Genomic DNA, 17,003 nt, shown 5'->3' with positions numbered 1-17,003 from the left:
ACCAAAGATACGAAGATTATCATAACTAGGTTGTTTAGCAAACAAGCGGAAATAGGGAGACTCCATGTGTAAGACTTGGGAAGGTAAACGATTAATCAAGTGAGTAGCAGTTTTCAGAGTCTCGACCCAGAACATGGATGGAACAAATGATTCTAACAAGAGTGTACGTACCACATCAAGAAGATGACGATTTTTGCGTTCGGCTATTCCATTTTGTTGGGGAGTAGCAAGACATGAACGTTGATGAATAATACCTTTAGAAGCCAAGAATGCCTGAAACTCAGCAGACAAATATTCACCACCAGAATCTGTGCATAATGTCTTAATAGTCGCAGAGAATTGATTGTCAATATACGCGAAAAACTCAGTGAAAGTACGAAAAACCTCAGATTTAGAATGAAGAAAATAAATCCAAGTGAATTTGCTATAATCATCAATGAAAGTCACATAATATTTAAATTTTTCACGTGAACTAATCGGGGGAGGTCCCCAAACATCACTATGGATAAGATCAAAGCAGTGAGAAGCTCTACTAGCATGTAACGGAAATGGAAGAATTTTGCTTTTACCAAGTTTACAAGAATCACATTGAAGAGATAAAGAAGAACGTTCTTTATTATCAAAAAAACCAGAGTGCAATACATGAGATAAGATCTGAGCATTAGGATGACCTAAACGACGATGCCACATCATACTCAGAGCTGGAACATTATGACAAGTAAAGGACTTAGTAGACGAAACTGAAGAAAGTAGTGGAACAGGTAAAAATAGTGGAAATAAACGCCCCACTTTAGGTCCCTTCGCGATCGGCTTCCCCGTTACCTGGTCCTGCACAACACATCCATCACCAGAAAAATGAACAGCACAATTGTTATTAACTAATTGACCAACAGAAATAAGATTTGTGGAAAGTTGAGGAGCAAGAAACACATCAGTAAATTGAGAAGAGGCATCTCCGATAGCAGCTATTGGCAAAGCACTACCATTGGCAGTCTGAATGGTAGATTGACTAGCATAGGGCCGAACATGACATAGAGTAGTAGGAGTATTCGTCATATGATTAGAAGCACCCGAGTCTACATACCAAAGTTTAGTTGTATTTTTACCTTGAAATCCCATTGCAGATAGTGCCAAAATTTGCATTTGTTGCACCATTTCTGGTGTGCAGTAATTTGTTGCAGGAGGTGCAAGATCAGAGGAAGCACCTGAGGAAGAGCCATGTGCTACAGAAGTTTGAAATGCTTGAGCTTGACGATTCTGGGGGTGTATACGACAGTCTTTGATAATGTGACCCTTCTTCTTGCAATAAGAACAGTATTTCTTAGGACAATTAGCAGCAATATGCCCGTATTCCTTGCAGCAGAAACACTGTAAGGTGCTAGAATGGACAGGCGGTCCTCGTCGTTGAGCAGCATAAGCCATAGGAGGGAACCCTAAACTACCATGAGAGTGTTCTAGAGAAGCTTGAGTACTGAGCCTTTGTTCTTCATGAAGTAACTCACCAAAACAAACATCAAGAGAAGGAACAGGCGAGCGATTTAACAGAGGAGCGAACAGATTCATACTCGGGGCGGAGTTTCATAAGAAACTGATCACGACGACGAGTCTCGTTAAGACTTTGAATAGTCGAAAGAGAGGCAACAGGAACATCCGCAGTAACCAAATCAGAATATTCGTTCCAAAGAGTCAGAAACGCCGAATAATAGTCTTGGATGGAACGGTTGTCATGTGAAAACAGGGCAATCGTATGCTCTAACTGAAAACGACGAGCACCATTATCTTGATGATATACTTTCTTTAAGTAAGTCCACATGAATTGAGCGGTACGATGAGGCCGTAAGTGGGTGATAATATGTGGCTCAACTGAGCCAAGAAGCCAAGACATAATTCGAGCATCAAGCACATCCTAATCCTTAGATTTATCAGGATTAGATGCACAATCAGTACCATCAATATGCCCCCAAAGATCTTTTCCTTTAAGAAAAAATTCAAACTGAAATGCCCACGTAGAATAATTATTTCCCGAAAATTTGGTACATACAGGTACGGAGTCCATGTTAAAAAAAATATCCCACGGCAAACCCACGGTTAGAAAACGATTAAAGACGAAAATATCCCACGGCAAATGAAAAAATATCCCACAGCAAACCCACGGTTAGAAAATGATTTAAACGAAAATATCCCAAGGCAAACCCACGAGAAAATTGACCACGGTTAGAAAAAAAAGCTGAGAAACTAGAAAGGTGAAATAAGATAATTGTTGCCGAGCAGCAAAACAACTGAGAATGACAGAAAAAGAAACAACCGAGAATAATAAGCAACGAGAAAATAAACTCCCAATTTTCTTTTTGGGACTTTTGGAAATGACTCAGGAAATCTGGGTTGCAGTTGTTTTAGGGTTTAAAGGTGACTTTCCACTCTGAAACTGTAGCCTTGCAGCAAAAGATGATAAACTACTTTCGAAAGTGAGCGAGATAGATGTAAGTTCAGGGAGACATTTTCCTCCTACTGAATCGATATGTCGAACTTTATTGTGATTGAGTCGAAATCCTTTGAAGTGATAAGGAATGGACGCTGGGTGTTGTTCACCGAAAGAGGGTGGAAGTTTGTTAGAAACATGCGATTGGAGTTTGCTACGGCTCGATGGTTCTCTTTGGCCTTGGAGAATTGTCTAACAGGTGGGAAAAAGGATTTTTACACAGCACATAGGGATGGAGATAGGGGCTACATAGCACAAAGGGGCTCAAACAACCAAGGAGCTTTCATGGCTTTGGTAGAGTATAGTAGGGGTGGCCGTCGTAACTGTATCTTTATACCAGAGGAAAGAGATGGTAAGGGGTGGAGGAAACTGATAGAGTTGTTGAAGGAAGGAGGTAGAGAAAATCGCTTTACAGGGATAGCACCACCGGCAACGACGGTGGATGCTCCTACACGGTCTTACAGGGACGCACTGCAGCAATCTAGGGTCTTTGTCCAAGATCAAAAAACTGACAGGTTGGGCGCTACCTATGATAGACTGAAGGGACCTATCGTATGCTCTGTAGGGGCTCAGAACCGAGTGGGGGATGGCAGGGGAGTTGTTGGACTAAATAAGGAAGATCTGCTTCGGGCGTTGAGTGAGGTACAGAAGCAAGTGGAGGACTTGCAACTCAATATTTTAAGTCTAAAACGGGGCGTAGAGGAGGTAGAATGGGGTGGGCTGAACTTGGGGGTGAGAAAGGGTCCGAATGTGGAGCTGGGCTCTAGTTCAACACAGGCGGCCCAAACGGTTCAGCAGCCCATACCCGGTTTTTGTAAACCGAAAACAATATGGAGCCATAGACCCGATTCCAGCGGTAAGACCTGTAACGCGAATCCTGAGGTGAGATCGTCGGAGGTTACGCCGGTGCTGCAGACGGCGCCGGTGACTCAGAAAATGCCGGCGATAGTGATGGAACAGGTGTTACCGTCGCCGGAAGAAAGGAAAACTGGATCCAGCGGAAGAGTGGGTAACCCGAATCATGAGGTGATCTCGTCAGAGGCTGCGCCGGTGATTCAGACTGCGCCGGTGAGTCAGAAAAATCCGGCGATACTAGTGGAACAGCTTTTACCGACACGGGAAGAGGAGAGAAATGTTTTCTTGTTTCAAACGATTTTCTTCTCGGATTCAACTGCACAGAACGAGCCGATTCACACGTTGGAGGTTTCTCGTGACTTAGTTGAGTCTCCTGAGATGCTATCAGAGGATGAGGTTGAGAGGGTGGGGGACACCGTTGAGGAGCTCTCTCCACAACTGACGGACAGCCCTGTTATGCACCTTGAGTTGATCTCGGAGGAGGGGGCTGAGAGAACTGGAGCGAATATTTTTTTGGAGTCTGATCGAAATGTAGAGAACAATACTGATGGGGTTTTGGCTCCTAATTCACAAGTCCCTTCTACTCTTTTTGATGGGCAAAAAGCTGTGGGCACAATGGTAGAATGGGAGGGTGGAGTGCAGCTAGGGGGGGACGGATCCCCTGGTGTGGGAGATCCAGTTCCGTTAAGCTGTTTAGCACCGACTGAATTTGAGGTCTCCGATTGGGTCTTCCGAAAGATCAAGGAGATTCAACAAGTGGTGGGCATGGAATGTGTGGGCTATGAGGAACAATTTCTGGCTCTTTTCACTTCTATTGAGGCGAGTCATTTTCAGTCCAAGAAAGCTGGGACTAAGAAACAAAGGGAGCTCAAGAGACTTAAATGGTCATTGAATGAGGGTAGCTCGAGCCGTGACAGGTCCAAAGGGAAAGGGCTAGCGACTCCTTTATGAAGCCAAAAATTGTGTCGTGGAATGTTCGTGGGTTGAATGACTTTAATAAGCGTTTGCGCATAAAAAATTTGCTTCGGGGTTGGAAGGCGGATATTGTTTGTTTACAAGAAACTAAACTCAAATTGGTGACCAAAGAATTAGTGAGAAGTGTATGGGGATGCCCCTATGTAGATTGGGTTTCTTTAGCATCAAATGGGGCATCGGGTGGTATAATTGTGATGTGGGATCAAAGGGTGATGGAAAAAGTGGAAGATTTTGTAGGAGATTTTACTGTTGCTATCTCCTTCAAGATGGTGGAGGATAATTTTATGTGGGCTTTTGCAGGTGTTTATGGACCGAATATTAACAGAAATAGGAGATTGTTATGGGAAGAACTTGCTGGTATTTATAGCTGCTGGGATCTTCCATGGTGCTTTGGCGGAGACTTTAATGTCACAAGATTCCCTAGTGAAAGTTCAAGAGACGGTCATATACGACCAGCAATGACTGATTTTTCTGAATGTATCTTTGACTTGAATATGCTGGATCTTCCGCTGATAGGTGGGCCCTTTACCTGGTCCAATAGTCAGACATGGTCTAGGCTTGACAGATTCCTAATTTCGCCAGAATGGGAATCTCATTTCCCAGGTGTGTGCCAAAAGAGGTTGCCGCGTTTATGCTCAGACCATTTTCCCATTCTACTGGATGGTGGCGGTATTCAGGGAGGGCTACGATACTTTAAATTCGAAAATATGTGGCTCCAGAGCGAAGGCTTTGTGGATAGGGTAAAACTTTGGTGGTCTTCATACCAGTTACATGGTACCCCATCATACATTCTTGCAGGTAAACTTAAGGCTTTAAAGAATGATTTAAAGCTTTGGAATTTACATACTTTTGGTGATGTAGGGGGAAGAAAGAAAACTTTGTTGGAGGAGTTACAGAATATTGAGAGGGCTAATGAAAATAGACCCCTTACCATAGTCGAAAATGCCAAAAGAGCTGAATTGACAGCAGAGTTGGAGAAAATGGTCTCCTTAGAAGAAATCTCTTGGCGACAGAAGTCACGAGCACTGTGGTTGAAAGAAGGTGATCGAAGCACAAAATTCTTCCATAGAGTGGCTAATTCTCATAGGAGAAACAATTCTATTGAAATGATGAATATTAATGGTATAGATTGCATGGAGGCTCCAGTGATCCGAGAACATGTGGTAAACTTCTACGAACACTTATTTACAGAACAAGAGGGGTGGAGACCAAAAGTAGAGGGATTGGGATTCGACTCTATTGACTCTCAGACAGGTGCCTGGTTAGAAAGAGCTTTTGAGGAAGAGGAAATATATGAAGTGGTCAGAAAAATGGGGAAAGATAAAGCTCCAGGTCCAGACGGATTTTCTATGGGTTTCTTTCAGACATGCTGGGAGGTTGTAAAAGAGGACATCATGAAAGTGTTTCAAGAACTATTTGTGTCTGGAAAATTCAAGAAAAGCATGAATGCCACCTTTATCGCTTTGATTCCGAAGAAACCGGGAGCAACAGAAGTGAAGGATTTCAGACCTATCAGCCTCATTAGTGGGGTGTACAAAATCATCTCCAAAGTGCTTGCCAACAGATTAGCGGCGGTTTTGGGTAAGATAATTTCGAATCCTCAAAATGCTTTTGTAAAGGGTCGACAAATTCTGGACTCTGTGCTAATTGCCAATGAGTGCCTGGATAGTAGATTAAAGTTTGGTAAAGCAGGTATAATGTGTAAACTAGATATGGAAAAGGCATACGATCATGTTAACTGGGACTTCCTCCTTTATTTGCTGAAGAGATGTGGTTTTGGGGAAAAATGGTGTTCATGGATTAGGTGGTGCATCTCGACGGCAAGATTCTCTGTGTTGATTAATGGTAGCCCAGAAGGTTTCTTTAGTAGCTCTCGTGGACTACGACAGGGCGATCCCTTATCCCCACTACTCTTTGTTATTGTCATGGAAGCTTTGAGTAGGATGACAGAGGCGGTGGTCAGAAATGGTTTTATGGCTGGATTTTCAGTTGGAGATTCACGTAGGGGTTTTATCTCGATATCACATTTACTTTTTGCAGATGACACCCTAATTTTCTGCGAGGCAGAGCAAGACCAATTGAAGACACTAAAGGCGCTACTCTTATGCTTCGAAGCAGCGTCAGGACTAAAAGTGAATTTTGAGAAGACAGAGTTAGTACCAGTTGGGAATGTAAGTAACACTCGACACCTGGCCAATATACTTGGGTGTAAGGTGGGGTCCCTCCCTATGACTTATTTGGGATTACCTTTGGGAGCCGCCTCAAGGGCCATATCTACTTGGGATACAGTAATCGAAAAGATTGAACGAAGATTGGTAGGGTGGAAGAGATTGTACCTGTCTAAAGGAGGCCGGGTGACACTAATAAAGAGTACCCTTTCTAACTTACCAACCTATTTTTTGTCTCTTTTTACAATTCCAGCAAGTGTGGCGGCCCGGATCGAAAAACTATATCGAGACTTCTTATGGAGTGGGTTGGGGAAGGAACAAAAATTTCATCTAGTCAGCTGGGCAAAGGTATGCAGGCCAATTCAGTCAGGTGGGTTGGGGATTAAGAATTTGAGAACGTTTAATCGGGCCCTTCTGGGGAAGTGGCTTTGGAGATATAATGTGGAACCGGAAGCACTTTGGAAACGGGTCGTGGACTACAAACATGGTAGCTTGTGGGGCGGATGGTGTACTAGAGAGGGGAATGGTACATACGGCGTGGGGGTTTGGAAGCACATAAGAAGAGGGTGGGGGGTATTTGTTCGACACACTAAACTGGTGGCGGGGGAGGGTACTCGTGTAAAATTTTGGAGGGACATATGGTGTGGGGAGGAGGCCTTAAAAGATGCGTTTCCATCTGTCTTTCTAGTGGCCTGTGACCAAGAAGCTTCAGTGGCAGACCTTATGGTTCTCTCAGGGGACCAAGTCCTATGGGATGTCACTTTTAGTAGAGCTGCCCAAGATTGGGAAATGAACTGTTTTGAGGCTTTTTTCAATCGTGTATATTCAGCGAGACTACAGGTTTCGTGTGCAGATAAGTTGTGGTGGATACCGGCAGGTAAAGGTATTTTCTCGGTCTGCTCTTTTTATAAATCTCTTACATGTCGAACGGATTCCCAATTCCCTTGGAGAAGCCTGTGGAGAAATAAGGCACCCCCCAAAGCACTCTTCTTCACATGGACAGCGGCTCTAGGGAAGATATTGACAACAGATAATCTGCGTAAGCGTCGAATAATTATCTCAGATTGGTGCTGTATGTGCAAAAAAGAGGGTGAATCAGTGGATCATCTCTTGCTACATTGTGAGATAGCTAGAGCTTTGTGGAGCGAAGTGTTCAGTCGCTTAGAGTTAAACTGGGTAATGCCGGCTTCAGTAGTTGAGCTTCTGGCCAGCTGGGCAATTCCGGGTGGGGTCCCTCAAATCAAAGCAGTGTGGAAGATGGTCCCCATATGCATCATGTGGTGCTTATGGCGTGAACGTAATGATCGGACGTTTGAAGATAAGGAGCGGTCTTTAGAGGAGCTTCGGTCTTTATTTTTCCGTACTTTATGCCTTTGGGCCATAGCAATAGAATTTAATGGCCTAAGTCTTCATGATTTTCTTGTTTCTAATGTATCGAACTAGATAGATGCTCCATCTGTATACCTTCTTGTGTACTTGGACTCTGTCCTTTATCATTAATACTACTGTTTACTTATCAAAAAAAAAAAAAAAATAAGCAACCGAGAATGACAGAAGATCTGACCGAAGATCTGAAACTGTGTTACAGCAGAGCACCGGGGTGATCGATCTTGACCGGTGGAGATTACACGACAAGGACTGAGGAGCACGAGCTTGCCGAATGGGTTTCCTAATACAGGTATCACGAATTTTTTTTTTTTTTTTTTTTTAATCTGCTGGGGGAAATTCCCGAGCTTCAGAGCACGGGCTTGATTTGCTGAGGAAATTCCCGAGCTTCAGATCACGGTCCAAGATCCTAGAAGTTCTGCAGAGAACTATCGACAGCCTCAAAGGACCACAACACTAGAGATAGACCGAAACAAAATAAATCGAAAAAAATTTAAGAAAGCTCTGATACCATGTCAAAATGGATTGAATTCGATCACTTTTTCCTGAGGATTTATTCTCCTTATATAGAACCTCTTTACATGACTATAGACTGTCTAATTTGAGCGGGAAGAGCCCCTAAAATTACGCCTGATGTTTAGACCGCAGCGCCGTATGTAGCCTCCCTCTATTTAGCAGCATTGACTAGCCGACCTCTATATATAATCTAAACTACTACAACTGTATAGTATTACAAATATCACAAATAAAAGATGGACTGTTGTACGTTGACATTTTTGCAGAACATGTTGTATCAGATATTTTCCATCCTATTTTAGAGTCTAATCATTTGAACTCTCTCAAAAAGACTTACTCTTCATAGATTTGTTGAGCTCATTGGAGTTCTAGAAATTAGAATGAAAACATATAAAATTCTGTTTCTATAGGCATATATGAGTGAGTTCTACAAATTCCACAGAACTCTTGCAAATGTTTTTTCTGTTATACAGGGGTAATATGTATTTTACAGAAACAAATCTACTCTGGTTCTTAAACATGTTGACATACTGCTATTATATGGCTGCTGGTTCTTATTCATGTCGAGAGATAAGTACTGCTATGAATTATACGGCATGTTAGGATGCGCTCAAATGTCTAGATGACTAGATGTATGCTCTTCCTGCATCAAGAAATTCCTTCTTGTTACTTATCAAAAAAAAAAAATTCCTTCTTGTTAAATTATTTTTACTTTATGTCAATTTGTTAGTCAATTTCATTACTTGCAGGTTTGCGGGTTTGATCTCTTGCGTTCTGATGGGCATTCATATGTTTGTGATGTGAATGGGTGGAGCTTTGTGAAAAACTCTTACAAGTAATCCTGGCTTTTCCTAAATTTCTTACATTAGAGTTATTCAATGGGGATACTTGCTTTGATATGCCGGCATGATCCCAACATGAATTAAAATAATTTGTTATCTTCTTTGCATTTCTGTTTTATATTTATAGTGAGATTTTCTACATCACAGGCTGAATAGATTGACCAAGCCGATTTTTCATTTTTTACTGCCTTATCTTCTTAGCTCCAGAAATTTCTTATGTTACTGTGTTGCAAAAGGTATACATACATGGTTTTCCTTTCCAAATGCAGGTATTATGATGATGCTGCTTGTGTGTTAAGGAAGATGTTTTTAGATGAAAAAGCTCCTCATCTTTCTTCAGTGATTCCACCAACTTTACCTTGGAAACTCAATGAATCAGTCCAGCCTTCTGAGGGATTAACTCGTCAGGGAAGTGGAATTATTGGCACATTCGGGCAGTCTGAGGAACTACGTTGTGTAATCGCCGTTATTCGTCAGTATGTGGTGTTTTCCCCAGTCTGTTCCTTAGATTAGTTGCTTCCCTTTTCTTTTTTCTTTTTCATTCTTATCCGTCTTTTGATTTTGTAGTGGTGATAGGACTCCTAAACAAAAGGTAAAGTTGAAGGTTACTGAGGAAAAGCTGTTAAGCTTGATGTTAAAATACAATGGGGGACGACCAAGATGTGAGGTCATTATTCTTACCTCGACATATTTAAATACTAGTTTCTGTATTGAGTTATCTAGCCACTTATGGGAAATTTTTCTGTTGGTTGTCATTCTACAGACAAAACTTAAAAGTGCCATTCAGTTGCAAGATTTGTTGGATGCTACACGAATGCTTGTACCTCGTACTAGGTATCACGTTACATTTAAAAGTTGATGGACATATCAATGTCCCCCTTATCACCCTACCCCAGAAGAAATCATCACATTTATAAGTTTTTAAAATGCATGGTGTGGTTGCTGTCTAAAATGAAATCTTTCAGTGCTTTTAGAATAATTGGTTCTCCTCTTGAGAAAAGATATTTTTAAACAACTGTATATATTCAATAATTTCTTTTTTCTGAGCTTAGAGTGATTATTTTCATAGAAATCTTAAATCACTGGACAGTCAATGGTACTGATTGTACATGCATAGCATTTTTCAGTTCACCATTAGAAGTCAGATACAATATTTATGCCACATATATGGATGAATCCAAGGTCAAAACCAGAACAAGTAGACGTGTTCTATTTGAAACTCCTAATGAATTTTGCATGTATTTTCCCCTTTCCAGAGTTACTAAGATGTGTAGCTTTGATGTTATTGAATTTAGTGAAACTGTGTTTTTATCAGAAACACAACACACTACACCAGTGACAGAAGGAAGTTAATGCAGCGTCAGAAAATTGAAAGAGCAATGAGAAGATGATCCAACTACTGATAGAATAGCTTGCTTTTTGAAAAGACGGTCAATCATCTACCTAATTGACACTTGATAAGGAACTAAGGCCTCATCTTTTTACAAGGAAAACCCAAAAACACACTTAATACTGTAGGAACAGGTCCTTGAGACCCTTAAGAGCATCCCCATCCGGATCTGCATCTTCTATTTTTCCCTATAATTTAGGGAATAATTAAAGGTTTTGCTCAAAAATCTATCTCCATCCCGTTCCCCATTATGCGATCTTCTTTTCCGGTCTGTACAAGAATTCTCCATATTTGTTGAAGTACTGTACATCCGCATCGTTTCATTTCCCGAGCATTCTCTCCTTCATCCCGCGTCTTCTTTTCTGTAAACGGTTGGCCACTCCCCTTGCACTTCAGCACCAAAAATTCACGCAGTATATAGACACTAAAATTTAAGTTTTCAAAACTTAATCATTCATCTCCACAGCCAATACATTTTGTTTTGAGCTGCAAATAAGGGCATGAAGAAAGCAAGAGAGAGAAATTGTCTTACGGATAGGATGAGGACGAAAGGAGGGTCCCACGAAGGGGCTAAGCGAGAACAGACTGGGCAAGAAGGAGGCTTCCTTATGGGGAACGAAGGGAGATTTTCGGAGAGAGATCTAGAGTTTTTGGGACATTGGAACAAGTGAGGTTTTGAGGGAGAGGTGTTCCGTGAGACTTGCAGGTTGCTGAGATTTTTTTTCGTGGAGATGAAGAAAGAGGAGAGAGGGTGGCTGGAGAAATTATTTGGATTATAGTGCCTATGAAATTTTTTTTTGGGAAATTCAATATCAATAAAAAAAAGTATTTATATTACAGTAAGTGAAGTATTTATTTTATATAATTTGATTTATATGAAAAAAAAAAAAGATAATAAGACAAAAGATTTAGTAGTTAAGATGGTAAATGGAAGAGAGAAAAAAAAGTAATAAAAAAAGAATAGAGAAATATTATTTAATAGAATAGAGATAGGGATGAGAAATGGGATGTAGAAGGTTTTTAGAAGATGAATAAAATTTGGGGATAAATTTAAGGAAATGTGATTTTTGAGTTAAATTATAGGGAATTTTATAGGGAACCGGATGGGGATGCTCTAAATAGGCTTAAGAACAACTCTGGAAATCCAACTCCTATTCCTAGGCACCCAGAAAATATCACACATAAAACGAAAATTATTTCCTAGGGTGTTCACTCTTTGATGCAGTCATTATTTAGACAGCAAGCATTACTTTATTTAATTCTTTTCTGATTGACTCGTTATTTTCCATGGAATGGTTTCTTAGTTCTAGTGATACATCTAGTTCTTTCTATGTCAGGGGTCAAGGCATAGGAGGCCAATTCCCTGTTCAAACTTAATTTGATTTTTCTTGAGGGAAGCTGCTTTCTAGAACTAGGATACTAGAGTATGGTGTGAGATCAAGAATAGGAGCAAGAGTGGAAGTGGGAGAGTGTCTATTTTTAGGAAAAGATATTTTGGCCCAGAATGTGTGAGAATCCTTAAATGACTATATCAATAAAAACAGAAAAGCATACCCTAATACCTTGTTAAATTACCAAAAGTGTAAAGAACTCTTGAAACACTCTCTCATGATATTCCTCCCTAGCTCCCTAGTCCCCTGCATGCAAACACCGTACCCCCACTCCGGCGCTCCTCGCCGGAGTTGATATCTCCTCTCTTGTTTTCTTCTACTCCCTCTCTTTCTGTTACTAGTACTCTTCTTTCCCAGTTTTAGTTTTAAGATGGAAGAACTTAGACGCTTTACGGTGGAATCAAAAACCTTCATTTTCTCGAAAGTTGGTGGCAATGGTTTTCTCATCACAGAGAGGAACAGACGCTTGACCATGTTCCTTCTCTTAAATGGCTCGGCAGCTTCGTGGATGGTATCTATGGCGGGAGAAGCCATCAAAACTAGGTGGAGAAATGATTTCTTCAAAAAACAGAGGGTGGGTAATGGAATTCTTACTCTGCAGCTTCTCAGAAACTCTAGAGGCAGCTACCTACTTTTGGAGGAGTTTAACAATGGTAGGAGAAGAGGTTCTCTAATCATTCCGGAAGGCATAAAGGATAGTGGTTGGGAGGGCTTTGCTTATAACCTCAAAAAGGCGGCTGAGCACACGGTGGTGTAACCAGAAAGAGTCCAGTGACGGGATGACAAGTCTGTCCATGCCTTGAAATCGTACGCCATGGCTGTAGGTTCTGAGGCAGGGTGTAGTTCTGCCATGGACATGAAGGATGAAGCTTTTGGTCTTTTCTCTGTGGACGTGGGGACATTTTCTGACAGTGGTAAAAAGTTGGGAGAGGTTGAAGGTGTGTTTTGGGCTGTCAAAGCACAACTTTCTGGTGTACTAGAAGAAGTTTCCTTATTAATGCAAAAGGTTGATATGGGACTGAGCATGGTGATGGGACTGAACAAGGTGATCACGTCTTCCACTGCTGCATCTATGCGGGTTCCTGAAGTCTCTATTATGGGAAGGGACGTGCTTGGGTTAAAAGAGGAGACGTTGGTCTCCATTGGGTCAAAGGATGGGGATGGACTTGGGTTAAAAGCGCGGGTTGCTTTTAAAGCCCATGACCCACGGCCCACAAGCCCACGGGCAGGAGTTGGTGAAAACATGGATGGGGCTTTGAGCCTCCCCATGGGCCAGCCCATCCAACACATAAGCCCGAACCCACGGGCTGAGAACACACGGGTGGAGAACCCATCTACCGGCACAGCACAGGTCCTACGGGTTATCAATCAGTCGGCTAACTGTGACCCGCCGGTACAGACTTTTCCGGTGACTTCCCCGACCACCTTGCCGGCGCAAAAACTGCCGACGAACACGTGGTTAACTCGGTCTTGCCGGCGTCCTCCCCAAAGGCATCAACTGAGCCTTTTTCCGATATCAATCAGTCGGCTAACTGTGACCTGCCGGTACAGACTTTGCCGGCGACTTCCCCGACCACCCTTCCGGTGCAGAAACAGCCGACGAACACGGTGGTTACCTCGGTTTTATCGGCGTTTTCCCCAGAGGCATCAGCTGAGACTTTTTCCCCCATAGAGGCCACGCGTTTGGACTCCATCAGTGGTTCTCAGGCCACCACTCCTTCCCCATGGTCACAGAAGGGGCCGACGATCTCCGACAACCACTCGGCTCCTATTCTGGCTTCCACCCTTGCCGTTAACAGTTCTATTGGGATGAAACTCTCTCTTCCACTGGGGCCAAACGTGGGTGATGCTTCCGATACTTCTCAACACTCTTTGGGTTTCTCTAAGTCACTCTCAAGGATCTTGGAAACTGAGTTGGAAGTGGTTGACAACTCCTCGGTGGGTGGGAGTACTTCGGATGAAGGGCCACTATACTGTTCTGATCTCCAATTGGTATGCAAGGAATTTGGGGCAGACGCACTAGCAACCGATCTGTATGTACCTGGGGATACGCCAAGTCCTTTATGCTCATTGCCATCAACAGAACCTTCGGCTGATCCACAAGTAGATTGGATTTTTCAGAAGATTAAGGATATGAGCCATTGTTTAGGGATGTCTTGCGAGGGCTATGAGGATCAGTTGCAAGCTCTTCTCATCGCAATAAAATTAGGCCAACCTTTACTTGCTAGATCAGCAATGAAGAAGGATAGGGAACTCAAGAGACTTGCTTGCTTCATTAACTATGATGCACAAGAGGGTAGCGCGCGTGCAGGGGACGGCACAAGGATAGGGTGAATCTTGGTGATCCATGAAGCCCAAGATTCTTTCTTGGAATGTTCGTGACTTGAATGACCTAAACAAGCGCATCAAAGTGAAGAACTTATTACGGGATTGGAAAGCGGATATTATCTGCTTACAGGAGACAAAATTAAAACTTATTGACAAGCACATAATAAGAAGCTTGTGGAATTGCCCTTATGCAGGATGGACCACTCTTGTTTCTAAGGGTGCTTCAAGGGGTATCATATTAATGTGGGATAAGCGAGTAGTCAATCTCGTGGAGGACTTTGTCGGGGAATTTTCGTTAGCATGCTCTTTCTCGAATGTGGATGATGACTTTGTTTGGGGTTTTGTAGGAGTTTATGGGCCAAATGATGATAATAGTAGAAAACTTCTCTGGGATGAGTTAGCTGGCCTATGCTGTTGGTGGGATATTCCGTGGTGTATCGGGGACGATTTCAACATCACTCGGTTTCCGAGCAAGCGGTCGGGGGTTTCTAATTTGGGCTCAGCTATGGCTGACTTCTCAGCCCTTCTCTTTGACTTAAACTTGGTGGATCTCCTTTTGGCAGGGGGAGATTTCACTTGGTCAAACGAAAGAGCTTGGTCGAGATTGGATAGGTTTGTTGTCTCTCCTTCCTGGGAGACTCACTTTCCCAACTTGTGTCAGAAGTGGCTTCCTCGGCTTTGCTCGGATCATTTCCCCATATTACTAGATTGTGGAGGTCTTCAAGAGGGACGAAGATACTTTAAGTTCGAGAACATGTGGTTAAAAGTTGACGGATTTGTTGAAAAAATCCATTCGTGGTGGGCCTCTTATCTTTTCACAGGCTCTCCTAGTTTCGTCTTAGCAAGAAAGCTTAAAGTATTAAAGAATGACCTCAGAAAATGGAATTTGGAAGTCTTTGGGCACATCAAAGACTAGCGGGACAAACTCTTTACGGAGTTACAGCAGCTAGATGAGAGAGAAGTAGATATGACGTCATCTCTTGAGGACAGGACTAGAAGACTTGTAGTACTTGCAGAGCTGGAAAAAATCACACTCATGGAGGAAATCTCGTGGAGGCAAAAATCACGGGCCCTTTGGTTAAAGGAAGGGGATAGAAGCGCAAAGTTTTTCCATAGGGTCGCTAACTCCCATAGAAGGAACAACGCTATAGAGGTACTCCATGAGGAGGGCAGGGTTATATCGGGTCGAGATGAAATTAAGAACCATGTTGTCCGCTCCTTTGAGAAGCTTCTGACAGAGTAGTACCTTTGGAGACCCAAGACGGACGGCCTAGCTTTTGACTCCATTGACCACACTACCGCCGCATGGTTGGAGAGGCCCTTTGAAGAAAATGAGGTGTTTGGTGTGATAAAAGGTATGAACAAAGATAAAGCCCCAGGACCGGATGGCTTTCCAATGGTTTTTTTTCACACTTGTTGGGAAGTTGTTAAAGAGGACATCATGAAGGTTTTCTTGGAATTTCACTCTTTTATGAAATTTGAGAAGAGCCTTAATGCCTCCTTCATTGCTCTTATTCCCAAGAGAACAAGATCGGTGGAAGTGAATGATTTTTGCCCTATAAGTTTGATAAGTGAAGTTTACAAGATCATCTCTAAAGTCCTAGCGAAGCGGTTGAGCGAAGTCATGGGGAAGATTATCTTGAAGTCACAAAACGCCTTTGTAAAAGGAAGACAAATTTTAGACTCGGTCCTCATTGCCAATGAATGTCTAGAGAGTAGAGTCAGAACCGACACTCGAGGTATCTTGTGTAAACTGGATATGAAAAAGGCTTTTGATCATGTGAACTGAGATTTTATGTTGTATATTCTTAGTAGGCATGGTTTTGGGACAAGATGGTGTCAGTGGATCAAACACTGTATTACAACTGCCAGATTTTCTGTTTTGATCGACGGCACTCCCGAAGGCTTCTTCAACAGCTCTCGGGGTTTGAGACAAGGGGACCCTTTATCCCCACTCTTATTCATCATTGTCATGGACGTACTGAGCAGAATGTTGGACAGGGCAGTGGTTTCAGGCTTCATCTCAGGTTATTCGGTGGGCGGTTCAACACGCATGGTGGTTTCTCATTTCCTCTTTGCCGATGATACGCTGATTTTTTGTGATCCGGATCTGGATCAGATCCGCTCCCTCAGAGCACTTCTTCTTTGCTTCAAAGCTGTATCTGGTCTCAAGGTGAATTTATCTAAGTCGGAAGTAGTTCCCGTTGGCTCGGTTAACAACTTAGGGGAAGTGGCTGCCATCTTGGAATGCAAAGTCGCAACATTACCAATGAAGTATCTTGGACTCCCTTTGGGAGCCCCCCATAATTCTAAGGTAATGTGGGAACGAATCGTGGACAAAGTTGAAGGCAAACTCGTGGGATGGAAGAGAATCTACTTGTCAAAGGGCGGGAGAATCACACTTATTAAGAGTACGCTATCCAATCTTCCAACGTATTTCCTCTCACTTTTTCCAGTGCCTGCAGGGGTTTCGTATAGACTGGAAAAGATCTTTCGTGACTTTCTATAGGGAGGCTTAGAGAATACAAAGAAGTTCCATTTGATCAAATGGGAAAAAGTATGCACCTCATTATCTTGTGGAGGTTTGGGCCTACGAAATTTGAGAACCTTCAACAAGTTACTCCTTGGGAAATGGTTATGGCGCTTTCATCTTGAGGGAGACGCTCTTTGGAA

General features: G+C 42.6%; 1 protein-coding gene across 7 annotated transcripts in view; it reads left to right on the top strand.

Moving 5' to 3' along the window:
- LOC122308408 (inositol hexakisphosphate and diphosphoinositol-pentakisphosphate kinase VIP1-like) overlaps nt 1-17,003 on the top strand; it is a 38,251-nt gene that overhangs the window by 9,478 nt on the left and 11,770 nt on the right. For all 7 annotated transcript variants that reach the window (XM_043121710.1, XM_043121709.1, XM_043121711.1 and 4 more), the window contains 4 exons: nt 9,129-9,214; nt 9,491-9,697; nt 9,789-9,888; nt 9,985-10,055. In XM_043121710.1, the coding sequence (XP_042977644.1) occupies nt 9,129-9,214; nt 9,491-9,697; nt 9,789-9,888; nt 9,985-10,055 (464 nt within the window). The remainder of the gene's footprint in view (nt 1-9,128; nt 9,215-9,490; nt 9,698-9,788; nt 9,889-9,984; nt 10,056-17,003) is intronic.

Source organism: Carya illinoinensis, chromosome 4 (genome assembly GCF_018687715.1).
Source record: "Carya illinoinensis cultivar Pawnee chromosome 4, C.illinoinensisPawnee_v1, whole genome shotgun sequence".
NCBI classification, from domain to species: domain Eukaryota; kingdom Viridiplantae; phylum Streptophyta; class Magnoliopsida; order Fagales; family Juglandaceae; genus Carya; species Carya illinoinensis.
The sequence above is the reverse complement of the archived record's forward strand: the minus strand, read 5'-3'. Positions and strand labels throughout refer to the sequence as shown.